This window comes from Cygnus olor, chromosome 13 (genome assembly GCF_009769625.2).
Source record: "Cygnus olor isolate bCygOlo1 chromosome 13, bCygOlo1.pri.v2, whole genome shotgun sequence".
NCBI classification, from domain to species: Eukaryota; Metazoa; Chordata; class Aves; order Anseriformes; family Anatidae; genus Cygnus; species Cygnus olor.
The window spans coordinates 208,569-236,296 of NC_049181.1; the positions used below are offsets into that span (position 1 = coordinate 208,569).

General features: G+C 44.7%; 1 protein-coding gene across 2 annotated transcripts in view; it reads right to left on the reverse strand.

Moving 5' to 3' along the window:
* LOC121077329 (rho GTPase-activating protein 20-like) overlaps positions 1 to 27,238 on the reverse strand; it is a 39,048-nt gene extending 11,810 nt beyond the window's left edge. The window contains exons 1-7 of one of the 2 annotated variants that reach the window (XM_040572499.1): positions 27,029 to 27,238; positions 7,683 to 7,765; positions 4,917 to 5,087; positions 4,205 to 4,354; positions 2,409 to 2,450; positions 1,565 to 1,649; positions 643 to 720 (exon numbers count right to left, since the gene is read on the reverse strand). In XM_040572499.1, coding sequence (XP_040428433.1) covers positions 643 to 720; positions 1,565 to 1,649; positions 2,409 to 2,450; positions 4,205 to 4,354; positions 4,917 to 5,087; positions 7,683 to 7,762 — 606 coding nt within the window. In that variant the 5' untranslated portion in view covers positions 7,763 to 7,765; positions 27,029 to 27,238. Of the gene's footprint in view, positions 1 to 642; positions 721 to 1,564; positions 1,650 to 2,408; positions 2,569 to 4,204; positions 4,355 to 4,916; positions 5,088 to 7,682; positions 7,766 to 27,028 lie in introns of those variants that run through there. The other variant, XM_040572500.1, reaches the window with a different exon arrangement.
* Positions 27,239 to 27,728: the final 490 nt, after the last annotated feature.

Here is a 27,728-nt window from a genome sequence, read left to right on the forward strand (position 1 = left end):
ATTCCCTACTTCCCAATCCCCTAGCATGCCACAGCACTGCCATACTTGTATGATGTATTGGCATCACATGTTCTGCAAGCTGAAGAAAGACGAGAAATATTAATGTCTCTCTTAAGACTGCAATGCTATGGAGTATGCCCAGACACTTTTCCACAGAATTACACATAAGCATATGACACAATAGAAGTGATTTCCTTTTTACAGAAAGAGAATGAGACTTCCCAGGACTATTTTAGCAATGTGTTCCACACCTTTCCTTGGTATTATATTACTGGACACTGTAAAAGCTACCAAACACTGTAATTGCTGGACCATTGCAATCGGAAAGACTCATCTGATAACATCACTGATTTGTTCACTGTTTCATGGCTATATTAATAATTTTTTGACAAGCTAGACTCAAGCCTAATGCTGGATCACTTTACAAAGTTTGAATTTAATGTAGGAACATAAGCATGTGCGTCTTTCTAAATTTTTGCATCCACACAAACTGATTTCTTCACCTTCTAGTCCAGAGAGTATCAATGTCTTAATGGTTAACTACAGCAAATGTAGACTTCTCCGTATCTGCACTGTCCCAAAACCCAGATGTTGCCAGCTCCCCTAGCTAAGATCTGGCAAACCTATGCAACAGTCACTTACAGGAAGTCCAATCTGTAGAAGCGTCTTCCTCATCACACTCTCTGCAGTTTCCACATTGGACACATTGACTGCAGTGGTCTAGAAAGGAAAAGAGAAAATGTAGGAAGCCATTAAGAAGGCATGAAGATTGGTTGCAGTTTCTTGTAGCTTGAAAATCTGGCAAAAAAATATCACTCATCTGTCTATTGGCTGTCTTTATTAAATGTTGATGTTTAGAACAGTTGTGTTAATTTGAACTACAATGGAATCATTGTTATAGGTGAGGGTTATACATTGTGAAAACTATTGTCAGCTACTTCCATCATTGGTTTATTAGCATACAAAGGCTTCATCCTGTAGAAAACAAAGGAACTGGGTGGTGTTCAGATACTGTATTTGATCACGTTTGTATTTGACTGACAATAGTGCCATTGTTAGTTCAAAGGCTGAACATGGCATAAAGCTAATAAATCAAGAGGGCCTGGGGTCCCTCTCTGAGAGACGACTTGCTAAAACGTAAAGGTGACCCACCAAGCTTGGTGTGAAGCCTAGAAATGAGTGCTATAAATATGAAGAGACCAGGACATGTTCTAGTAAAATAGTTCAGGAGACTAAGCCAGTGATTCTTTCAGGATCAGTATCTTCACTTACTGCACTGAAAATAGGAATTACTGGGCACTCTACCACAAAACATCGCCAATTATGAAGTAAAGCAAAAGGAAAAGAGTACAGAAGCCAGAAGCCAAGAATAATTTTAAGACTTTACTATTCTTTAATAAGGGTCTGGATACCTCATGATTCCCCAAGCCAAAACCCTCTGAGTGGGCTTCCAGCAGGAAGTGAGCAGCTGCATAGATATGCACCCTCTAAAACCTTTTCAGGTGGGACTTGAATTTTAAACAAGGATAGCTGTAGCAGCAACAGCTGCTGTAGTTTTACTTACAGAAGAACAGTTATCAGCATCCAGCACAAAGATTTGAAGGGTTAGATTCTTCAGATATTCATTCTGTTTTATCTCACTGATATGCCTGAAAGCCAAAGGAAAGAGAGGGGAGAATATAATTTCCTAAGCAAACTCAAGAAGGACCCTAAAGTTTGGATCCAAGAGATGCAAGAGACCTGCTCCTCGGCACTGCAACAAATACAGAGTAACTACAACAGTAATAATAACATGCAATGTTTACAGAGTGGTCATGTGCTCTTACTAACTTATTAATCTTTCTTTGAGGCCCCAGGCTAGGAAAAACCCACATGGCAATGCTAATGCAGATAGACGTGCCTAGCTTAACACCTTCCATCATTGTTTGGATCATTATTGTTCTCCAAGAATCAGGAGATAACTTTTTCCCCTCTCTCTATCTATACAAACACTTCTGCCTGAACGTTAGTGGAAATGACATACAGAAACATAACATTAAAAAGAAACAACTGGAGCCTCCAGATGCCATGAAATACAAACTTTAAATCAAATCAAAAAACATCTGAAGAATCAATACCAGGTATGACATTTCCACAGTGATTTGCAAAGCCAACTTCCAGCACCAAAGGAATAAAGATGCTCCAATAATAATATCTTCTAGTGGAGTTCATCTTTTCTGGACTGTAAACACTACTTTTGCTTTCACCAACGGATTCTACAATCAGGCTTCAAAGGTAGATTTTTCAAACAGTAGCTAGACACTCTCTGTGCTGAAAATCAGAGGGCAATTTGATATCAAGCATGACAAATTTCCTCTGAGTATTGTAGAGGAACCACCCCAAAGAAGGATAAAAGGAGAGTCACTTACCATAGTAATGCAGACAGCCATCGTTCCTTCACGTCAGCTGAGCTGAAGATAAAAAGGGAGGCAGATCATCAAACAAGTGCTGAGTGGGTAACAGCCTTTGGAAACTTTACCCAGTTTCATTTATATATAGCTGTAAGTCAAAGTTCCTTCCTGCAAAGCCCTGGAACAAAAGCACAGTCCTTTCCTACTTCTGTCCTATTTCAACGAACAACAATAATAACCATGACAAAAAAATCCCAAGAACAAACTAGACTACATTTCCCGCCCAGGCTGGCATGTGTTCAGATAAGGAACAAATATCTTCCTGTGGTTCTGGAGTTAACTCATTTTGTGGGCCTTTATTATTTTTGTGGTGACCTTTAATTACGATTTTCTTTCTACTATTATTTCCTTTCCAATGTCTGCTGTTCTTAGAAGCTTCTGCTGCCAACATGGGTTACCCAGGTCTCAGTGACATGAAGGAATAGCAACTGTTTTTGAGTTTGGACAAAGACACAAATAGCTGCTTCCATGTCAGAGCATGAGTCCTAAGGCCAGGAATCCATCACCCAGAAGAGACCATCCTGACCCTTGGAAATTATGAGGCAGCAAGTGCAAAAGTAGGGTATGGTTCCCATTTCTTTTCCCACAAGGACAGCTGCCCCACAAAAGGAGAAGCATCAGGCTAGATCAGCCCTTTCTAGCCAAGTCAGCAGAACCCCTAAGGTCAGAATGACCCTTGAAGATTGCTGGCCTCCCAGTTTCGCAACCAACTGTGAAGCAGAGATGCCTGAGCTAGCAGCGACCTGAGCTCCTTGTGGATATACCAGCTCTAGATTCAATTTGGCCAGGCTAGACTGAGCTCAAGCTAAAAAAAAAGTCACACTCTTTTTGGTGAGCTTTATGAGCTCAGGAGCAACACTTGAATAGCCTTTCAGATGGCATTTGGACATGATCGTGCTTCTCTCTAGCCTGCTTCACACTCCCCTGCATTTCTGATGTTGGGGTTAGCAAGGACTAAACAGGTCTGGACTGTGCTGCTTGTGCAGACCTATCTTGACAATCCTTGTCATCTTTACAGGCTGTTGTTGTGGGCACGAGACATCCTGGAAGATGACTCCAGGAGCAAGGTTTACCCAGGAGCTGCCCATGCCACATTAGTGGTGGATAAAGGAATTTAATCCCTGCACAAAGCCATCTGGCATTTTCATTAATGTAACTAAACCATCCTTTGTAGTGAAAAATTCCCAAACTAGGATTAATCTTCTACAGAAATGCCCAGAAAAGTAGTGGATGCCCCACCCCTGGAGGTGTTCAAGACTAGACTGGATGTGTTCAAGACCCTTGGCAACCTGATCTAGTAGGTGGTGTCCCTGCCCATGGCAGGGGAGTCGGAACTAGATGATCTTTAAGGTCTCTTCCAACCCAAGCTGTTCAATGATTCTATGAAATGTCTGCTGGCAGGTGCTGAAACAACATGTATGTAGGTTACATGATGGCACAAGCCAGTTTGCTATGGCTGATTTGGATGTGATGTTCCAGTACGTTCTGCAGCAGGGTCAGCCCTTGTTACAACACCACTTGCAAGGCATGGTCCTCTAGTTTAAAAGTCTCTCAGGGACTAGCCTGCAGATACTTTTAAAATATGACTGTCTCCCAAGATCTAAATTTTTACCACACTGCCTAATATGAGTCATGCACTCAATGGGGAGAAGGGCTGTGGTAGAGTTCAGGGTCCTGCATCCTCAGTCATCATTTCTCTTGACACATGGAAGACTTGGGCAGCTGCCTGGTTGGAGAGAGGTCTGATGTGATACCTGAAGGTGACAACATAGTTGATGATAGGCCAGCCGATGACAAACGAATTCTCAGGACTCATCTTTTTCTCCGTCACTTCGCTGAGACAGGTGCCGGTCCACACTTCACTCAGATGTACCTGCTTTTTCAGCTTCAGGCTGGCAGAAGACCTGCAATTCAAATTATGAATTTCTTAGGCCATATTCTAACAACTATGCCTCCAACGTTTGTTCGTGCCACCATCGTCCTGCAGATGCAGCAACACTAACAGTCCTCCAAAACTAAATGTCTGGGCATGTGGAGGCACTGCAGGAGAGTTTTGCAAGTGGATTTTGGTGTTGGCGGCTCCACTTGTGGCTTAGGGCAATGTGTTTCACTACAGTCACAGGCAGGTAATGATTTGGGCTAAATATTGTTGTAACCATGTGTTACATGAAACTATGGCAGAAACAGTGAGACCAAGAATCAGTTTTCTGTACTTACTGTCTCTTGCCCTCATGTGATTTCTTCAAGAAATCCCATGAGGAATAGGGCAAAAACTACCTTTTCCTTCAGAAAAATATAGTGAAACATTAATACCAAGAAGAATTTCTTTAGGTGGAAGGGGGAGATGCCGGATTTTAGATCCACATTTGTAAAGAAGAGTTGTTTTGATGCCCATTACACAGATAGCTCAGGGTCTAGCTTCAACAGCACGTACTGGGGAGAATGAGTTGAGTGCAAATTCCTTACCTGGATTTGGCGATGATCAGCATGTCACTGAACAAGATCAAATGTCTCTCCTGGGTCTGTAAGCCCACAGTTAGCTGTACTCGCTCATCCAGGATGAAAGTGGAGCCTGGGCTGCTGAACATCCAACTTGGCAGCCCATTGTCTGAATGGGAAGAGGAGAGGGTAGTTTCCCTGGAAGAGGACAAAAAATTGTATGACTGTCAGCAGCTTTTCTCATAAGGTTTTGTGACTGAACACTGGTGACTATTTTGCAACAGCCTGTCATCAGCAGTGCTGACCATACAACAGGTCCCACACCATCATTTCCTGGGTCTACCCTCACCCTGCAGGTGGGATTGTGCTGAACTAACAAGCAATAACTCTCAGCTGAGTCTTATTCAAAGACCTTGTTTGAGTACCTGATCCCGACTGAACTAGCTAACCTTTGAGAAATGGCCCTATATTTATGTAGATCGAAAGTAACAGAGATCCTCCTGTCTCTACACAGACAAAAATGTGCATCTTGCCTGCAGGCAAGGGTGCATGTAAAACAGATACTTGCCATCCCTCCACCCCTCTGCAATACTTCTCTAGTTGGAGGGCAGTCTCTATACAGGCAAATCAGACACATGAAATTTAGGGGTACTACTTTTGACATCATTAGTCTAACTCAATTTCCACCGATCTCATAATGAGGCCTCTTTGATTTCATGGGAGTGAGGTTAAAGCTAGCTATTAACTGCTTTTGAAAATCATTCCCCAGTTACAGAAAAACTACATTCTTCCCTCCTCACCACAGTCACCAACAAGTGAATTCTTGGCTTATACATCTGTTGCCACTGCAAGTGAGAAGCTAAATCACCTTTAAACTTGCTATTAAAATTTTTCCATGTGCATTAACTGAGCAGTGGGAGCCACATCATCACACAAGCTCAGCAATGGACTTCCTAAAGGTGGAGGAGTTACACAGCTTTGTAAACATAACAGCAGGATAGCAAAAAAAAAAAACTCACCGATATTCTGGTGGCCTAAGCAAAGATGGCATTGTACCAGCTCCTTCCACAACAATCCGTCATGAGAAATGTTTAAAGTTTCCCTCCCTCACAAGGATATTCTTCAGCCAAATAAAGTCAAGAATTTGTTTCTCTCGCTCTCTTTTTTTTTTCCTTAGTGCAACTTAAAGGAGGGAGGAATGGCAAAGAAGCCACATAATTTGGTCAGGAGATGACCAAATGAAAATCAGTCCTGACCTTTATTTTAAATGATCCCGCAAGATTGACCTCAGGTGGTTGTTTCAGAAAAGCAGGATGTACTATGCATCAATTACCTATGGTGTAACATAAAAGGTGTATTCTTCAGGAGGGCTGGTCAGCATCAAAATGTAAAGCAGTTCAGCTTTATCAACTTTTTCTTACAAAGAAAAAAAGATCAAACTAGACTGATACCTCAGGAAGCGTTATTTATAAGATCGTTATCAGCGCAAGGCAGAAAGGAGCATGGTGTCCCCTGAGCTATGTCTAGTAGTTACATGGTGCTGCAGGAGGAAGAGAGCATGACATTGACTAGGGTTCAGCTCCCATGTAAGGATGAAGGAGCTCAATTCATAGCTGGCACTTGATATTTCAGTGGAAGATTTGCAAGTCTGGCATGTTTGTACCTAGCTCTATCTGCTGACACTCCTGGTGCTTTATATCTTAATGGGCAAACCATCACGACAACACTGGATGGCTCTGGAGCTGCAGGCAAGAGAGGGAGCTTTTCATGTCAAGGTTGTCAGTTAACCTGTCCACCCAAGCTAGTAGCAAGTGGAAGCTGCTGTCTTCTGACAGGGGACATGATTGTCCTAGAGGAAGGATGGATCCTGTCTCACCAAATGGCCAGAGATGATGCCACACACACAGTTCTCGTAGAGACTTCCCAGCACTGCCCTTGTTCCCCAAAGCAGCTCCCAGCCTCTTCACACTCCCAAGTGAATTTGTGTCTGAAACAGAGCCAAATCTCAAAGCCAGACCTTCCCACAGGCAGTCCAACAGGCAGAGCAGAGGGCAGAGAGGTCTCCTGTGGAGGGTCCCCCAGTGGAGAGTCCCCCTGGTTGCAGGGCCAGGATGTGTCCCCAGGGCTGCCTGTTCTCCTGAAAAGACTTGTGGCTTGTGCAGCCTTCTCCCTGGAGCAGCTCCTTCCACACCTGCTCAGTTGGGGACTGTTTATGGTCCCTTCCCCATTAATCCAAACTGCAGCCCCTCACTGCAGTCAGGACTAAGGGGACAGGGATGACTGCTCTCTCCCAAATCAGTGGACATTTGCAGAACACAGGCAGGCCCATATGCAGCTTCTCTACACTGAAGTCCGCTTTCTGACAATTTGCAATTGTGCTTCTCACCCACGGCAATGCACTGTTGAACAGAGGAGGCCCTCATGTACTGGTCTCACTTCCTGAGACATCAGCTGTTTCATTTCTTGGGGTACCTCTGTTCACCTTCTCATACCGCTGCTTGCTGCGGGTTAGACGGCAGACTAAACAGCCATGAATGTGTCAGCTAAACACACATTGACTGCCCAGCTAGAATGGCACAGGAAGTTTGTCTCATTTGCAGCTCATGTCATTGTCTGGCACTTTACATCCTCTGCACTGCATTTTTAAAGTATGTTGCAGTAAAAAAGAAAATCTTCCAGATCTGTCCACAAACCAATTGCCCTTGACACTGTTAAATGAATTTTAAAAGCAGTTTCTTTTCAGCCTGTATAGGCAGAAAAGTGAAAAAGGAGTTGGAAAGCTATTTCCTTTACCTGGAATGGTACTTTGACTTGCTGAGAGCTTTAGTAATGGCAGAAGGTGTAGATCGTCTTCTTTGGACTATGGGCTTCATCTTCTGCAAGAGAAAAATACTTTCCAGTTAGTTTGACCACCTTGGAAGCAGATTTGCTTACTGCACTCTACAAGTTCTCTTTTTATCTTGCCAACACTTACCATACCTCACCACTGAAAGCCATGATGTGAGACACTTCCCCTTCCATACTTACTTTTCAAACACTTGTAAAGTCTTGCATTTATGTGAGACACTTAAATCTTTCCTACCTTGAAACACTTCCAGTTTTCACAGCCAAAATTCAAAGTAATGACACGAAATTAGGCAGAGAAAAAAGCATGGGATGAAGGTCGGGAAAACTTCCTAACACTCTTATCTAGTAGACAGTGGAATAGTCTTAAGGAAGGGCATGGACATCCCCTTTAAGACTGGACTGGACAGAGCTATGGACAGCATTTAATGCCATAGGTAGCCATATTTTATGGGCTGAAGGAATGGATGAGTTTACTTATTAGATTTCTCTCTCTCTTTATTTTCCATGATTTATAGATTCATCAAATAGACTATTATTATGTCTCTCTCCAGGTAATGTAACCTCGAGACACTTGTATCTTTTTTAACAGCCTTAGCCACAGTCTTGTATGACACATAAATGAGGTGACTGTAATGGTGAGACTTGTGAGTTAGACATGATAACCATCCATAAGTATATGTCAACATACAGACAGAAGGTCACGGGTCTTCTTTTAGTTGCTAAATGAATTTTGTGCTGGAGAAAGATGCCATATTTTAGCCTGGGAAACAAATCCGCACTTCAGTGGCTCATACTTAGTAAGCATGGGAAAATCTTTCCCTTACCTCATATCTAATTTCAGCATTCGCTTGTGCTAGAGCTTTAAGTACCAGGAGGTTAAGATTATGTTCAGAATTATTGATCTTTTGACTTCTGAACATATTAAAATATGGACTATCCAAAGAATAAAAGAAACTAGGATTGCTGGTTGAGGTCTTGTGGATAAAGTGTGTTACTTTTATTAACCCCATACTTTTCAAACTATGCTGAATGTAGAAATAGTCATTTCATGTGAACTCATTAGTACAATCTCTGAGTATTTTATGCTATTAGAGCTTGGTACCTTATATTAATCATGTTAACATGGCATTCTTATGATGTTAGAGGAAGGTATTGTCCCCATTTCACTGATGAAAAGGCCAAGAACAAAGGATTACAATGAATTTGGGTGCACACTGTTCTACACATTGGATCTGCTTTTTCTGCGTAGACAGAAAGACTGGATTAGGGGGTTTGTTTGAAGCACTCTCCCTGCTCATTTTTTGCTAGAGCTACAAGGGCTCAGCACATCTATAAGTCTGTCTCCTAGCATTTATGTGAGGAATCCCAAAAATTAAGAACAAGACATTAGTAACCACTTCAAAAGTTGGTGGAAGTGATTTACTACACTAAAGAAAGAAAATCTGTGGCAGAGGCAGGGGTGGAATACAGCTGCCAGGGAAGTCTCATGCTTACTCACATCCCATTTAATATACAATACGCTTCTTGACTCCTGTGACAAGACACCAGGGAACTCAACAGGTAAAGGTTTTCTACAACACAGACTGTTGAATAATACCTGATCATGTCCATCTGAGCCCTCCAAAGCACAGGTGGCTTTGTGAAAAATAATGTATGGTCATATAACTCAAAGTTGGAGTAGGGTTACAAGTGCAATTTAATTAAGTCATTTTCTAATGTATGAATGCTCAGCTTTGCAACATTCCTAATGCTCTCCAAGTAGTTTCCTTATGTATGAGTACATATGTAGACTGAGGGACAGATGGACAGCAGTTTCTCCCTCATTCCTTGATATGACCTTGCCAAACAATGTTCTTTCCTTGGAAGTTTCACAGACAGAACTAAATAAAAATAACATGAATATATATATTTTCAGTATGGACTTGAAAACTATATATATAGTTTTAAAGTCCATACTGAAAGAGAACATCTGCCTTTCATAGGTGCCTTAACAAGATAAAATGTTCCTACAAAACATAGTACAGTAAAGCATCAGAAATGCCATATCATAGGGCGTGGTTGCTTCGTGGAAAACCCCAAGTGGCTGTCAGCTGCAAAGGTCTCTTGAATGAATAAAGCAGGCATGCAGGGAGATCTAATGCATCTCTGGGCCAGGGACTTTATTTTAACATTTTGAATGGCACTGCAGAAAAACTTTGCAAGTGATGGAATCCTCTGCTCTGAAGAATCCTATGGCATGTAATAACCTCACTGTAGATAAAACAATCATTTTGGCCACCCCAAAACTAGTCTTCTCTGTGGTATAAGGTGGTAAAGAGTAGCAATGATATACATGATGTGTGTGTAGTGTAGGAGGACATTTTACTCAGAATACGTTTCATGGGAGATATCAGAGAGTCGGGATTTACTATACAGCTGATAGAGGAAAAAGTACTGGTGGATTTCTTCTTCTGACCTTCAGGAATGGTTCCAGATTGTATCTGAATGTTGGCAGCAATGCCCTCCAAGAAGCCTTGTCTTTGCTCATGCTTTCTCCAGAGAAGTTTGAGGACCTGTTCACTAGCACTGCTTCCAGCAGGCACTGGACTACCATGAAAGCCTCTCAATCAAGACAGAACTTTCTTTTTTTTTTTTTTGTGAAATGTTGTGACTACAAGACACAAGTTATTCCCCATACTCACTATCTCCAAATAAAACACTGAGATCATCGGTTGCACAGAGGTCCAGTTGTCTGATGCAAAACAGACTCTAGGGAAAACACCAAATTGCTTTCCAAATCCTCATCCAAAGTCTCTGTGACCTCAGCCAGTCGAGCAGCCTTGGCAGGACACCACTGAGATGATGGCCACAAGATCACACAAGTGGCATCTTACTGAGGGAACAGGACACAGCTGAATGGCATAATCTCATGTTTAATATACTTTATTTGCATATTTAGTAGAGGAATAATAAATTTTCTGTAGCTGTGCAAGGTTAAATAGTTGCTCACTTCCTCCTTCCTTAGCTATGTACCCCATTTCACGCAATTTTGGTTTGCATAGGCTAGCCAATGTAAATGATGTATCTTTAAGAAGCTGCTGGACAAGGAAAGAGTCTCCTAACACTTTGCGTGTTCTTTCAGTGACATGTAAAAAGTGCTCTGGAGCCTGCTTAAATATCATATGACTTTTAATACCAACATCTGTTGTCATATGTCACTAATGGAAGGACATTAAAAACCACACACGACAGCTCTCTATCATCTCATATTATCTGCACTCTAAATCTCATGATTACAGGACAGGACATGCCACTGTATTCAGTACATTCATCTCTGCTCTAGCTCTGCTGCAGAGAATAGTCTTGCCTCTAGATGTTGAGCCTCAAGCTTTGCAGGAGTCTGATTGGGCTTTCATTACACCAAAGCCCTAAGGGAAACCTTGTACCACAACTGGACCTCTTGAATGTTTTTCTTGTCTTACAGGTCATTGACACTACGGACTGACAGATAAAAGTTGTATGAGGCTGAACTCTTGGGTTCTTGCTCTTGCTTGGCTGCTAACGAGAGTAAGAAGACTAAGGAGAGTCACCTTCCTGGTGCCTTCATTTTCCTGTTAACAAGTGAAGCAGAACTTTTATTTGCCTCATGCGGTTGTGATTAAACTTAAGCAACTGATGGTGGTAATGTAAGCTATGCTTTTTGAGGTGATCTCTGAACATGTCAAGAAATCATTTGTAAGAATTAAACTGAAATGCAATGTAAACATTTTCACAGGTGCAACAACAGGAGAAAAATAGGTCACGTTTTTCTTTAATGTGATCAATACTAATGGCTAATTATTTATTACTATACACGTGAACAGCTCGGAGACCACTCCTGTAACAAATCTGAAGCATCACACTGCACCGCCTTTAACGGATGCTCTTCACTAACCAGAACTGGAATCGCTGAACCAGCATCGCCATCACTGACCGGCAGGTAAGCGGCCCAGATACTCGCTTCATTCCCATGCACTCTATGGGACGGGCAACTCCAGCGCCTGCCTCCCATCTTACTACATGGATGAAACACCACAAGGCCTTTGTCTCAGTCAGGAGCTCTCTACATGGCCATGGCCTCCTTGCCCTCCAGAACTGCTGGAGCCTGGAGGCAGCTGCTGGTGAGCTGCTGGGGCTCACCTGGACACGGGACAGCATCACACATTTCCACAAAAGCAGTATTCTCACATGAAGAGAACACTTTGCTGTGCTCCATCATGTTTGAGCCAGGGAGTGTTTTTGCTGGAAGTCAGCTCTGTTCACACTAACCAGGCACTCGAATTAGAGAACCGTCAAAGGGTCATAATCTGTGCTGTTTTGTTACCACGGAAACAGATACTCATTTACCCAACATACTCTGAAAGTGCTTGAACACTTGCAACACTCCGGACTGTGTTTGTGCATTACTCATCTCAGAGCTGCCAATTTTAGCTGTGTATTTCTTGGCTCTGGGAAAGTTGTGAGTCTAATACCCCTCATTCCAAACCCATGTAAGGCCTGCAATATCGGTTCAATTGGCCAGCACGAGCAGATTCCATGCCCCTGCACCCCTCCCTGACCTCTGTGCTTGAATGTTATTCTTCAGATAGTTAAGGTGGGAGGGAGCTGAAAAATAATGACACCTGCTTAGTACAGGGTGGATTTTCCTTCTCTTGATAGCTGGTCAAAGTTTGTAATGTCTGGTTTAGTTCATATTTGGTTTAGTTCATATTCAGAAATTGAATTTTTTTAATAGTTCAATTTCTCTGCAAAACATAAATTAAAATATTTGTTTCAGAAACACTGATGCATGTTTACAAAAACACCATGTGTTTTCTTGGACCCCAGCAGCTGGTGCAAGTTGACAAGACCAGTGCATTCTGCCAGCAGCAGTGGGAAGCTGCCTGGTCAGACTCATCTCTATCGGTCAGTGCAAAGCAGCAGGGAAACACATCTCTATCATTCACAGGCTGCTCGTGCTATGAAAGACTGTAGGTTATGAGGGCATGGATCAGAGATCCTACTTTTAGACTGAATGTGGGAGCTAGACAGCCAAGGCTGAGAGTGGGTTGGCTTGGCCATCTGCAAGCCCAGGACTTAGGGTGGTGAGGCACTGGCAAAGGTTGCCCAGAGAGGTTGTGGATGCCCCATCCCTGGAGGCATTCAAGGCCAGGCTGGATGCGGTTCTGGACAGCCTGCTCTAGTGGTTGGCAACCCTGCCCTGAGCAGGGGGGTTGAAACTAGATGATCTTTAAAGGCCTTTTCAACCCAGGCCATTCTATGACTACCTGCATGGTAAGACGTGGCAGATCTACAGGACTTTGAATTCTATGTTAAACCATACAATACGGGCTTCTGCAACACTAGAGACTATGGCACAGGGTGGGTAAGCTGGCACAAAACAAGGATGTTTTCCCATAGAAACATGTTGGACAAAAAGCTTTAAGATCCTTTGTGGTAGGAAGAGTTCCCTCAGAGCCCCCCTTTCATTTTACTGGAAGGCTCTTCCAAAGCAGTGTTTCCATAAAAGTGTTTGTTTTCAATGAATCTGCATTTTCCAGGGAAAAAATATGCCATCGAAAAGTTTGTGGGTAGTTCTTTGGCCATGGGGTATGTCATCACTAAAACAGATTGTCAAGCCAGTCTGAAAACAAATAGCAGTGTAGAAATAATAGTATGGAGCTCTGCAGAGTCTCTGCCACTACACGAGGTTAGCTAGCAACTTTAAAACTAGCCTGGTACATCCATGCCACCCTGCAGCTAGTAGTGGAAACATGTTCTTTATGAGCACTGAACGCAGACGATCAGTCAGTTAGCCTATGTCCATCCCATATGCTCTCTGCTGAAACAAAGATGATAGCTACCACCTCCCTTTCCTGGACAACGGAAGCATTGTACACTGACTTTACTAGTTGCCCCTTGATAGAGATGGACATAGTCTAAAAATTAAGACAACTTTAGATCCAGGACATTTCACCCATCAGTGTCTAATCTGTTGTGAATGAACAGTCCACCTACCCCAATGAGCTCTGAATTCAGTTTAACCATTTCCCCCTCTGTTCCTTTCTATGTGATTGTTTATTGAGCTCTTACACTGACAAGCAGGATTTAAAGAGCTTTGAAGCTTCATTTTATTACAAACCGTCATATGCAAGTCAGACCAACTTCACACCTGACACTGGACTAGCTTTCCTGTATTCAGGGGAGTTAAAAGCAGTATGATCAGATGTAGGGAGATAGTTAATTTAGGTCTACCCTTATTTTCAGCATATTGATGTTTCACCATGAGTTCTTTGCATACTGCTGAACGGAGAAAAAGAATTGCAACCCTACCAAAATGTCACTAGTACGGCTGTAGGTACCCAGCTCACAGTTCGAAAGGAAACTCACTTCTCCCACCACTCTGACCTTTTAATTTCTGCTGCTTTTTCACATGGAGGATTTGGCTCTCCATGTCAATCTCCAAAGTCTTAGACATTCTACTTTCTAACTGTGAAGACAGTGAAAGAGTATCATATCCTCTTAAATATATATATGTGTGTTCATAAATGTGGACTCCAAGTCAATTCCATGCTGACATTTAGATCAGTTAGGGAGGCTTACATTGCTAAGGACACTGTCAGAAAGAACAATACATCAGCCACAATGTCTTTGATTATTTGGAGTATCACAGATTGCTCAGAGTCAATAACACCAATATTATTCTCATTCTTGGATAGATCTCGTGAAACACTCTCTTCCTATGAATACTCTCATCACAGTATTGGTATGTTGTGTTAGAGCAGATAGCTGATCTCTGTTATTAATCAACTGATCCTGGTAAATGCACATAAAAGCAAAAGTTACTGCAGAAATGTAGCACATGGCTATTTAGCTCTAAAAAATATTAGAGAATCCATTTAAGAGCGCAGAAACAATTAACTGATGGCTTGGGCTTAGATCCATCCACGTGAAAAAAACTGCTGCTGCTCTTCCATCCAATGAGTTTATGTTAGCAGCAGCATTCCTGCAGAAGTATCTTAATGTGAGATAATGTGAAACACTTCTGGCTTCAGCTCTGTTATATCCCTTGTTTATGTGAACGTAGAATGATTTACAAAGCGCCTGGATAATACTGCAGTTGCATTTCTAGTTAGAAAATTGAATTAGAGAGAGATAAAGAAAGAGAAGGAGAGATTGCTCACTGCAAAAAAGGACATCTCGCATTAGGTTACAAGAAGTAGGCTTGTCATTTTATCATGCTGATTTGCATTTAAAATTACTGTAGAGAAAAAAGTGTTTGATTAATAACTCTATAAATGAAATCCTCCCGCAATCCTCAGGACTGGTGTAAGACCAGGAGGAACACTGTGCAGCAGAGCGGTCCACTGGCATAATTCACCATGCACAGCGGGAAGGAAAATGAAGCCATGTACTATCAGCCCTCCCTGCACCACCAGCACTACCTGCTGCTGCAGTCCTTCCACCCTCTTGTGTACTGCGTTTGTACAGCTGCTGTGTCCTTCCCCCTTGTTTCCAGATTTTATCTGCCACCTGAGAAACTGCAGACTTGAATGTGACCCCATGACCAGGAGCAGTTTTAGCAGGGGCTGTAACAGCTGCTGCCTTGGCATCATCCCCCGTTTGCCCTTAGATGGCAAAATCCCCTGCAAGATGCCCAGTACCACCTTACTGGGAAGCAGCCTCAGACGTGTTCCTGCTCTGCATCTCATCCAGGTGTGCCCATACAACTCTCTGCCAGTCTGATCTTGGGTGATATAGGCTTGAAAAGCCACACTCTTTCCTACACCATACCACCAGCCCCTTGGAAGAGGACTTGTTTTCTTTGCAGCCTTGATTTCCTGCCCAGCTTGCTACCCATAATAAGATAAAACCTCTCTAATTCTCCTCCAAGCATCCCTTAAAAGGTTAGTGTTTGGAGTCCTAGGACTGAGACAAAGGCCTGGGCTGCGGCTCGGTTCCCGTGCTGGTTTCCCCATCTTTGACCAGTTCCCAGTCAGAGGAAGATGCTATATATAGCAGAGATCTGTTATGATGGTGGTCACGATTAGGCACTGTTAATCAGCTTCCTTCCAGCTTGCTGCCAGTCAGGCAGGCCAGTACAGCCTGATGGCCAAAAGGGAGAAGGCCCTCCAAAAAACACACTGCATGTGAACCTGGAGGTCCTGAGAGGACCAGCTGTGTCCTGCACAGACTGCTGGCCTGAGACCTCCTCTGCCTCCATCCCGGCATGAATGTAACCTCACTAATGGTCCCAGAGAAGTTGGGCCTCGAGAGGCAGGCTGAAAACACCCCCAGCTCCGGTGTTTGCAGTGAAGAAGGTCTCAGGGGCTTTGTGGATGGGGAGGGAGATGGAAAGACAGGAGACTGTCACAGACCTTGCTGAGTATCTCCAGGACTGAGCAGAGGCCAGTAAAGATGACAAGATCCTCAGCTGAGATAAATCAATTCTGGTCCACTGTAGTCAGTAGCATTACGCACATTTAATGTAGGTGTCTTCAGAAGACATCCAGAAATTATGCTATGCCTAACATTTTTTATCTGTGGAAGTGTAGTGCCTATCGACATTAGCAAACAGGAATGATGTCAGAAGGTGGATCAGCAGTGTCTGCAGCACATGCTGTAAGGCATGTAACAGGGAGTGAGTCTGCAGATGTAGACAAAGTGAGCCAGGCAGGAGATGAAAACATTCATGGAAGTGTTGGCTAGAGGAAGGAGAAGCACATTTTAAAAAAGACCTCCTGTATCTGTCCTTCCCTTAGTCTCCCCCAAGTTGGAGTGCATATGACGACCATGAGTGTCAACAACTGCAACGGCTGGCTTCACCAGGGAGCACGTGAAATCTCAGGGCAGAGAGCTGAACATGTTGCTGTGCAGTTCAGTTTATTTCCTGCAACTTCATCACTAGTTAGGTTGAACTGTGTTAAATGGGTCTCTGCTACCTGTGGGCTATCTTCTGCCAAGGGGGGTGTCAGGATCACCCTTCACAGCAGTAGGGCTGTGAGATGTCACAGCTGGATTCCTTTACAGAGCCTACTGCAACTTCGCCAGCTGCTGAGACCTCTCTGCCCACCAAGTCGGGTGCAATCCACCAATAAGCTCAGACTTTGTTGGTCTGAGCAATCCCCTCAGGGTGCAATCCCCTCTCAGTCCTCAGTGTGACAGCAAGTACCTCATTTTGAGAGGAAGCCAGCCAAAAAATAATGTATTTTGCCTGCTTGGTGCCTGGCCTACAGCACCTCTACAACTATTATTAACAGCTGCAGTTGCTCCACATTCTCTGTCTCTGTGCAGAGCTGGGCTTTGCAGGCAAGCTTCACACCTCTGTCATATATTCCACCCCAAGATACCAGATGAGCCTTTTCCCGCAACTCAGAATAGCCAGGAGAAAATGAAGCAGGCTCAGACATCCAGCTCATAGTGCTCACGCGCCAGCTGCCCAGCTTCTCATTCCAGGGACAGAAACGTTTCCAGCAGCTGTAGGAGTGGCTCCACACCTTGTGCCGTGACACCACCCCATGCCCAGCTCCCAAATGGATGCCACGTGGGCATCCCTGCAGTGCGTGAGTCCTTTGTCCTTGCTCTAGATACACTCCAGGGCAGGTGAATGGGGGAAGAGAAGCAAACCCTGAATGTCTAGAGGAATACCTACTGCTACAAGTGGCCAAGTGAGGAGCTCTCTTAGGACTGCGACTAGTGTCAGTGCTACAAGGACTGGCACAGCCTCTTTTCCAAAGTGTCTGGTGTCCTTAGCAAAGTGGCTTTCTGCTTTTCCCTCTATATAACTGTTTCACCATGATTCCTTCTAGTTCATGGGTTCTAAAACATACTACAGTTTTTACTCAGCCGAGCACTTCTTTACCCATATCCTATATACGTCTACTTCAGCTTCAAAGTGACTGCTTGGAAAATGGAGCAACTGAGGCTCAGAACAAAGACTTAAGTAGCATATCCACGGTGGTGCAGAAACGTACTGACAGAGCCAGACTTGGAAGCTAGGTCTTCCTTCTGGGAGAGGTCAAAGCTAGATCTCCTTTCTCCTAAAATCAAAAGTTACATATTCCCCCAAAGTTATTATTGTGACATTTTCATTGAAAAAACAAGACCTACATGGTTCCTGCCCAAGGAGCTCATCCAAAGAACAAACCAACAACATCTGTGAGCAGACAGAATCATAACAGATCAAATCTCATGGCATATTACTAGGAATTCCCGATACCTAAAAATCTGCCATCCTCCACCTGTCTGAAGAAGCAGGCTCCTTTATTAACACTGGGGAAGTTTCTCCGTAACAGAGATGACTCATTCCATCTAACAAGGAGCAATTCTAAGCGTGCACACATCTCAACACTACACTAACTGCCCTGTGCCTCCTGACACCGAGACACTGGCAGTCCATTACATTTTCTGGCTAATGCAACACTGTTCCAGTTCATCCAGCCTATTTTTTCCATATTGCTGCACTCAGGTGAGGACATGCCTGTCTGTCCATTTACATTTTAATGGTTCACATTACTTCATTCCAAACAGGGTGAAAATTCAGGGTACAGAAGATAGAAAAAAAAATAATAGAAGTGCAGCTGTTTTATGATCACTTTGGGGTGAATTTTGTCAGCAAGGGCACATGGTAAAGCATTAACACTGCCACCACTTTAACCCTTTGACCTACTTTAGATCCACAGTTAGCTTAATCAGAGGAAGAAGAGTAAAATAATGTTGAGTGGCCACAGCACAGTATTTTATTGTGGATGCAAGTCCCTTCAAAGAGATGGAGTAGAGTTTAACGTGAACTCAGACCGATGAAATTTGGGTGTAAATATTTATCTGAGATGTTTTACACAAGTTCATCTTCAGATGTTGTTTCACTAATTGCTTCCCTCTTCCTCACTGTTAAAAAGCAGCTCCAAACAAACTCAAACATTTCTTAAAATACGCAGGGCCTGATGGCACTAAATCAGTTTGCAAGGACACACTTTAAAACATTTCCTTTTCCTTCCAAGAAATGAAGCCCTGCTGGTTTATTTTTAAATGTCCCATATAAGGGGCCTGGGAGAAACAATTCTCGTCTGCCAAAGGCCAAGTGAGTTTTCCACCCAGAGGTGACTGGGGACTAGTTTGACTCACACTAATCCATTCCATCTCGTTTTTTCCCCCTGCTTCCATGGGCTATTTGTGCCTGCAGGGCCTTCCTTCCTCAGGACTGCTGGCACAACATTTACAGCAGATGACAAAGAATGAGGATGTCCTGAAAAACACAGAGGACTGACACCTCATGGAAACACCACAGACCTTCCAGACTGAAGCTGATCTTTCTGAACAGTGGATGTATTGGCCCATGTTCTTAAATGACACTGCATTGGATCCCAAATCAAAACACTTTGAATTTGTCAAGGCTTGGACCTGTGTTTCCAGTTAGTGAATCCAGCCTTGCTTGCATAGTGCCAGCCTCCACCAAGAGAGCGCGGATGCATGGAGATTAGCACAAGGTTTTGGTCCCTTGTTCTAACACTGCCCAGGGTGTCCTAAAACCAAGCAAAACTCTTAGCTGCCACTCAAGCTGCAGGACAGGTACCTAAAAAGGGACACCAAAAGCTTTAAGCAGGAAAATAAACTGTGCCTCTGTAAACACCTGGGTACCCAAATGGAGTTCTGTGCTTCCTTGCTATGGTATCCAGTACCAGACAGATGTGATAACTGGTGAATACAAGAATGAAAAAAAAAACACACTGCTAGCCCCTGTCCAATGATACAGTGACAGTGGACAGAATTTGTGAAAATGATGGGCAACTGCTTCTGAAAAATCTGTTGTCAATCTTTTCTCTGTAAATCTGAAGGTACAGCACAAGAGCATGCATCTACATATTGTGTGACAACAACAGAAAAATGCACTGCAGGAAGAAATGCTTAGTCCCGGTGAGGATGATTACTAGCCATCACCTACAACAGGATCAGGCTATGAACATTTGAAGGGTGCACTTGGACGAAACCTTTTTTCACATTGATATAAATCTGAAAAGCTCTGAATAACACAAATGCAAGTCTCTTCTCTGTAGCCAGCACAGCACAGAAGATGCTAATTGATGGAAACAGAAGAGATCGATAGATATCAGTGTTGATTTAGAAATGTTTCTGTACTTTGTGCATCTGGGCTGCAGAAAAACTAACAGCCACTGGAGGAAGCACTTCCCCCTGCTAGTACCAACTCAGGAGGCCAAAAGTAGTGGGAAAAGTAAAACCTTATTTTGCAAAATATTTTAATCTATTCTTGGAGGTCCTGAAGGTTTGGCAGCAATTCTGATGTCCAGGGCTAAGTAAATTTGAAATAATTACTAACAACAGATTAGACATCGTCACCTGTTGGGGTTTTCCTGCAGTGCTCATGCCCATGGTGAAAACTCACTGCAACTGACTTCACTCACATGTTTTGATACAACTTTAAAATCTCTCACAGTAGTAAAGGGACTCTTTTCTCATCTATTTCCTTCCTTTGAATCAATGCCAAAAGCTACCCCAGGAACCTCTCACTAAGAACACCTTCTTGCCTCTATAGCTCTAAGGAAAACCTCTGCATAGCTCTACACATGCATTTGATCTCTAGCATCAGGTGACTAACTACAAGACCCATGTAGGAAATCAGTGGGTGCACACTTCTAAAAAGCCGTTTAAACCATTTAATGCAGGCGGGTAATTCGGAGCAGAAGTTTCTATTTTAGAGTTAGATTTATATATATAATATTGGGAGGGAGCTTACTGGATTTCACAGCATAAAAATTCATCACTGAGGCCAAAGTAAATTAAGAACCAGGCTCTTTTTTTTTTCTTTTTAATGCAAATAAATGGTTCACTGAATTGATATTTGGAAAAATGAAAAGCTTGCAGAGCAGCCAAACCTGAAGAACAGAAGAATGTAAAACATTCCTTCGTGTCTTTAAAATAGCCCCCTTTTTCTTTCCTTCTCCTGGTTCAAAACTCCTCCTCCTGCCGTATTAAAAATTAAAAATTCAAAGACAGCAGGATCTGCCCAATTACAGAATTACTTCAGCCTTTCCAAAGCAGAGCTTCTGAGCTTGAGTATGCAGGCCCAGCCTTCACTAGGGACCAGATTATCTACTAGCACCTGAAATGCACAGTACCTGTTCTCAGCAGGTGATAGAAGAAGATACAAATTGCATGAGGAAGTGAAAATGTTAACTACAAAAAGTTATGAGACAGCAGCGCTTAAGGTCCATTGAGCAGGCAGCACATCTCCACTTGAACGCACCACTCCTTCTGCCTGCCACCCCAGAGGACGCACATTCATTGTGAGCTGACAAGTTCTTACTGGACCTCCAACACATCCTTGACAGAGACTGACCAGACACACAACACCTTTATATTTGCCTTAGCTTTCTCTTAGGGGTAGAAGCAGGCTTACTTCCAAGCCACCTTCCCTCAGCCTAAATGAAAATATGTGCATGAACGGTGGTCCCCAAGAAAGGTCCCAAGTTCCCACCTTATGAATAATCAATCTTGTTGCAAGCAAAGCACCAGTGGGTAACTCAGTCCTCTCCAACAGGTAACTGCCAGCAGACTTTGGTGCCTGTGAGTTTAAGCCTGGTGTTTCACATGCATTTACAATGATTAAATCATTTTATTGGCAGCTTAGCCTTGGAAAAGAACTTGAAAAGAGGCAGCTCTGTGCATCTGGATTTCATTAGAGCTGAACATTAATCCCTTTATGACTTATACGTATCCTGTTAGCACTATACAGACTTGGAGTTGTTAAATGGCATTCTTAGAGCTGAGTGGCTGAAAAATGGGCTAATAACAACAGCTTTTCTAGCACATGCACCATGAAAGGCAATTTCTGCTTTCTGTTGTTTGCTCATCTGCCTGTCAGCAACAGGACGGCTAACACACTTAATATCTTAGTAATAACCCCTGTTGAACCCCTCCTCAAAACTCATTTTAGGTTTGTGCTGAATTGCAGGACTTAATCCCACAGAATTTTGCAGTTGATGAAAATGAGGATCCAAACATCATGAATTTCAGGGGAGCTGCAAGTCTAAAGTTACACAAGCTGGGCAAATAAAAGCAGACTTTGGCTCGAACAATTGCACATTTTTGCCAGTTTTTTGTAGTTGCAGGAAGACGTTAGGGGTGTAACACCGAAAAAGGCCAAGAGAGACATCACTGAGCAGCTAGGCAAAGATCAGGAATGGAAAGGCAGGCTAAGGTACATGTAAAAAAGAAGCTGTGAAGGAGGGGCCTGAAAACACAGCCTGAAGAGATGCCAGTGGACTGAGAAAGGGAAGGAGAGAAGCTAATTACAGAGGACAAATAGCTGAGATCAAATAACCTGGAAGTCAGGATGGTTGGCCAAGTGAGGCTCACAAGGAAATATGTACATTCTTACAGTAAAAAAAACCTCTTGCTAAGAACCAATGCAAGTAAAGTTGTGTGGTATTAAAGAACATGTTCCAGTTTTTGAATGGCAGAAGAGATGGAAAAAGATAAGCAGTGGAATGAAATTATTCCCATTAAGAACCTTGCACGAGGCTGTAATAATTATCCCATGGGAGCAACTGCTGCAGGCTACTGCAGAAAGTCATAGATGAGCCAAGGAGAAGAAATGACTAAGGCAGAAAACACCTTGATCCACTCAAGTCCATGATACAATGCCAGTGCTTTGCAGGGGCTACGATTTATAAGAGTGGGTACAGCATCACCAATGAATCAGACAAAGGCTACATACATTAATGACTCTGCATATACCATGCACGGGCACAAGCTTGGGTCAGGGAGGCATTTTTGCTCTGTAGCACAGGCAGGCATAAAGTAGCCATGCGGACGCAGAGGTAGCACCCAGCCTGCACTGGCACTGGGGAGCGCAAGCGGCCGTGGGGCTTTTCCGACATGTCACTCTCTATGCCTGTATTTCTGGTGCAGCCTAAAGAAGCTGGCAGTGGAAAACTCCGAGAAACATTCTATTTAAAGACGATTCTTCTGATTCATATATTTTTCCTCACCTTTGTTTTTCCCCAGTACTTTTCTTTCACTTTTGCCTTAATCTTTACAGGAACTAGCATGAAAACTCTATCAGCTTAAACCAGGACAAACATAGGGCACATTAGAGGGCACACAAGACCCCAAAAGCTTCCTAACCTTCCCCTTATACTTCATTCCCCATCACTTGGGTTTAACATAGGTTTATGTATAAACTCTGTAAACTCATACCTCCAGTCATGAGCGCTTTTGTGGGTCTTTGAAAAATACTTTATAATCTGACAGAATGTTTCTGATTTTGAGCAATCCAGAGCAGAAAACAATTGTCCAGCAGGATTTACAGTAGAGCTATAAAGATAGTGCTTATCTTTTCCACCACTTAGCTGTTAGTCCCCTATCAGCTTCACTAATTTTTCATGGAAAAAAATTGCCATGTGTAGCCGCTTTATTTATTTTCCTTATGCAAACACATGTGCACAGACACATGCACACATAAACTTACATGCACAAAGCTCTTTCGTTCATAAAATTCCCAACAGACACTGCAGCCAACTTCAAAACCAAACCAAACCAAGCCTTTCAATAGGAATTATGAAAAATAAGTTTTAAATCACAAAAACATCCTGTTTTGCTTCAGTTTCTCTCTCACGTGCCACAAGCTGGACTCCACCCTAACTGTTTTCAGAGGGGCTAACTATGAGTGCCAGGTTTTGGAAACTTTCATGTCATTATCTGTCCTGCCATTTGCTCTCAGAGAAATGTAAGAAGGGGTAGCACAGTGTGGCCAAGAACAGAAGGACTGACCCCATGCCCATGCACACCCATCCCTCTTCCAGTCCTTTCTCCCACAGCTCTAACACCCCTCATGAGAAAATGCCAAGAAGAAGATGAACAAAAGTGTTTTTTTTTTTTTTTTTTTTTTTTTTCATCACAGCAACTGCCTGGTCCGTGGCTGAAATGGAGGAGGTGCTGTTAAGCAGACTTTCTATATGCTGTTCAAGGCATAAGTAATCATAGTGAAGATGCTTTCACAGGTAAGTCAAAGTGAGTATCCTAAGGAGATGCCAGGTCCCTTACCAGAACGACATGGAGAGGTGGGGAACTAGCAAGGCTGGATTTCCATGTTTTATCTGAGAAAGTGACCATGCAGATCACTTGTGTACCATCCTGTAGTAACTCCTCTAGATGACCTCTGCATATCAGCTTCCAGCCAGAGGATACAGGCTGTCTCCTGAGCAGCGCTGCCAAACAGGTGATGTGCTGCTGGTGCTCTGGAGGCTGCTGAGGGTGTTTGTTTGAGATGGGTACAGTCAGATATAGGTGTGACAGTACACAGCTGTAAGCCGGATGCTGATGCAATAACAGTACGAGTGACTGAGTGCCGCTGTAGGAATTTACAGAGATGTGTGCTACTGGGGTGCTACTTGCTGCGATGGTCACACCAGCAAGTGTGGAGTAGTGAGTACTATTGGATGAAATTGAACACAACAAATACAGGAGTCTGGGGTGTTTGTGAGGGTTCTGGCATGACAAAGAGAGTGAAAGAGCAAAGGGGTGGTGAACCTGTGGCAGACAGGAAGTTAGAGTACAGCATACTGGTGTGATACTGTCCACGAGGGACTGGGAAAGGATCCAGGAGAAGGATCATCAGAGCTGCAAATTTGCCCAGCAGCTTCACTTCTCACTTCTGACAGTAAGATACAGTTTTCATATTGAGAAGCCAGTCTCACAGCTCTGGTGTACTGATGTACAAACTACCAAGGAAAATGCCCCCCCTTTTTTTTAAAAAAAAAATTCAGAGTCTCCCATATTACAAGCAGGAGGCAATCTGGGTTCCCTCATGGCTAGTCATAAGGAACAAATGCATAGTAGATCTTAAAGCTGCTACGAGAAACCATATCTCCTCACACTCCTCAGCATCTCACACACCTATGAAGTAAAACCAGCCTGACTACAAATGTTTGAGTCACATCCCCTTGTTACAGTCTAGAACAGTTCTAGGTCCTGGAGCCTCATCTTCAAGGACAAGGCCACAGGCTTCCCATTTCCGGGCCAGCTGAAGTATAATGAACACAGCAGAAGCACCAGGAAGCATAGATTGTCCCTTCTGACAATCCATGCTGACCAAGCCTAGCCACATTAAGTGATTTGTGTGTGGGTTCAGCCAAAACCTAGAATGCAGCAGCACTTAAAGACAAATCAAGAAAAAGCAACTGTGTTCAATGCTATTGGTGGAAAGACCTTCACTGATCACCACTGAGAGTCTACAAGGCTGGCTGAGACTATCAATGCCTCCATGAGACGCCTGTCGATAACGAGGTTGTACACCGACCCAGCATGTGGTGTCGTGTTTGATAGGGACTCCCTGAAGCAGTAGACTTGCAGCAAATGTAAGTTTGTTTTAACCAATAAAATTTAATATTTGTTTTCCTCTTGAAAGGAATCTATGTTAATTTTTAAAACATCACTAGAGGGCGTTAAATAAATAGGTTTCCCAATCAACCCAACTGCCTGTATAGGCGGTGAGATATTGGAGAAAGTTGTTTAGTTGCAAATCTTGCTGGGAGGAGAGGGGTTAAAACATCTGTGCATATCACAATGACCTCCTGACAACTTTCTCTCATATTCACAAATGAAATGCTTCTCTTTAAGTGTGTGTCCTGGAGAACACCAGCCCAGGGACCTGTGAAATGCACCCCGGAACTTCCCTGAAGCTGGGCATGAGCTGTGTCAGGTGTCAGCAAGATAATGGGGCAGCTGTCCCGTGACAGAGAACACTGCCATTAATACAAAGCCCATCGAGTAATGGTGGCTTAATTAGCTTAAAGCCATGCTGAACAAACTGATGATCACGTTGTTGAAGAAAGCACTGGGAAGGCTGGGGTGCTGTGCCCTGTGGCACCCTATGCATCCCAGGGAGCACAATTCATGGAGGAGCTGTGTGCTCCTGCAGAAGTGGGCGCCCACAGCCCAACTGCTCTGGCTGCGTGAGCTAACAGCCAGCTGCGGTGCTGAGGCAAAGAACAGACTGTTTGAGGCCCTTGCTTTCCGTATCTGCAGGTAAAATAGATCACAGCAATGCTTTGGATTACACAAAAGGCATCAGCAGAGGCTCCCATTAAGAAAAGGAATGCTAAGGGATGTTCTGAAAGCAGAAGACAGGAAGGAAAGGGAAAAACAGACATCTCTGTCTCAACTGCTCCAGTTAGGGCTTTGTAGGTAAAAGCTACAAGCATACCCAGAACAGGCAGTAAAAGGTGCAATAATACCTCACTGGATTGTATGGATCTTTCCAAGTCCCTCTTGGTTGTGGGCACTCTCCAGCCCTTGGCAAGCACTATTAGTATTCCAGCTAACTGCAGACCTTTTTTTTTGTTGTTGTTTAATTGAACTCGCTATTTATTCCAGTGGAAACAGCCTCCAAAGAAATTTGTTCCACTCAGCTACTGTTTGTTCTGGATGATTTGTTCTAAGAATTTCAAACTGGCATTTTGAGTAACGTTTACGGTTTTTCCTTATTTTCCATTATTTCAGCCTAACTCCAAGCTAGTTTGATACTCTATTGTTTGCTTTACTGCTTTTAAAAGCATCACTAGAGGCAACTGCCATTCAGTACGGGCTGAGCATCTCTTCCCCACCAGCACGCTCTCTGCTTTGCTGGAGCCAGCGCCACATGCTCTTCACACCAGAGGAGACAGCAGTTTCTTCTGGTGAGTCTAAAAACACGAGGCAGTAACACAAGGGCTGTTTTGCCTGTCACGATGACCTGACACAAACGTAAAACGCATTCGATGGGTCTCCTGCAATAGCACGTAGAGGCAAAAGCGCTGCGATTCTGCCACCACTCTAGAGAAGCCTACTGCGAACACGCCTCAAGCAAAACCGCTCTCAAAACTGCGTGCTGCGGAAATTTTCCGGCTGTTTCCTTCCTGACCCGTCCCACGACGGACGGATCACCGGCTCCACGTGCGCACCCGCACCCGAACTCTCCCGCCTCCCCCTGCCTCCCTTCCCTTTCGCAGCCGGGCTGAGCACGCCAGCCCCTCGGCCTCCCCTCCGGCTGCCGGCGGCTCCCCCAGCCCCAGCGCCTCCTCGCCCGGCTCGGCGGACCCTCCAAGGCGCCCGGCACCACCCACTCGACGGACGCCGCCGCCTCCGGAGGACAGGCGGAGACCCCCGCCCCGCGGGCAGCTCTGCGGGAGGCCGGCGGGGACCTGCCCCCGAAGCGCGAGCGGGAGCCGGCGGGGGGCACCGGCTCGGCGGAGGGCGGCCGCCCCGGCAGCCGTCAGCGCTGCCGCCGCGGTACTTGCCTGGCTCCGCGCGGAGCCCGCGGCGCAGCTCGGGGCGCTGCGGCCGAGTCATGCCCGCGGCCGGGGCGCGGCGCGCCGCATGGTGCGCGGCGGCGGCGGCGGGAGCTGCGCGCTCGGTGGCGGCGGCGGTGGCGGCGAGCGGAGCTCCGCGGGGCCGCGGAGCCGCTGCGAGCGGGGCAGCTCCGCCCGGCGCCGGCATTGGCCGGGCGCGGCGGCCGGGGCGGGCCGGGCGGCGGAGGGAGGGAGGGAGGGACGGAGGGGCCGGGCGGCGCCGTGCTCCTCTCGGGCACGGGCGGCATGGGGACGCGGGGCGAGCGCTGCGCCTCGCTCCTGCGGGGCTGGAGCTCGGCGGAGGCGGAAAACCCCGTGGGATGAGCCCCGTCCTCTCGCGCTCACCCGCCCCGGTGTGGGTGCCCGGGGGAACGACCCGGTCCGTGGGCGAGCAGCAGCAGCAAGGTCTGCCGGCACTCCCAGCCTGCGCTCCCTCCCGAGAAACGCGACGGGGGAAGGCAGAGTGGGAAAATTCACCCAGCGCGAAGAGGGTGGTGGGTTGGCATGTGCCAGACTCATCCTGCTGGGATGAACCCACCCCTCTCCTTGTTCACCTGAGGGTCCTTTGTTTGCTCAAAGCATTGCGGAGAAAAAAGAGAAAAAAAGGACTCGTGCTGGGGGAAAAGGGCAGGATCTGCTTGTTGAAAGT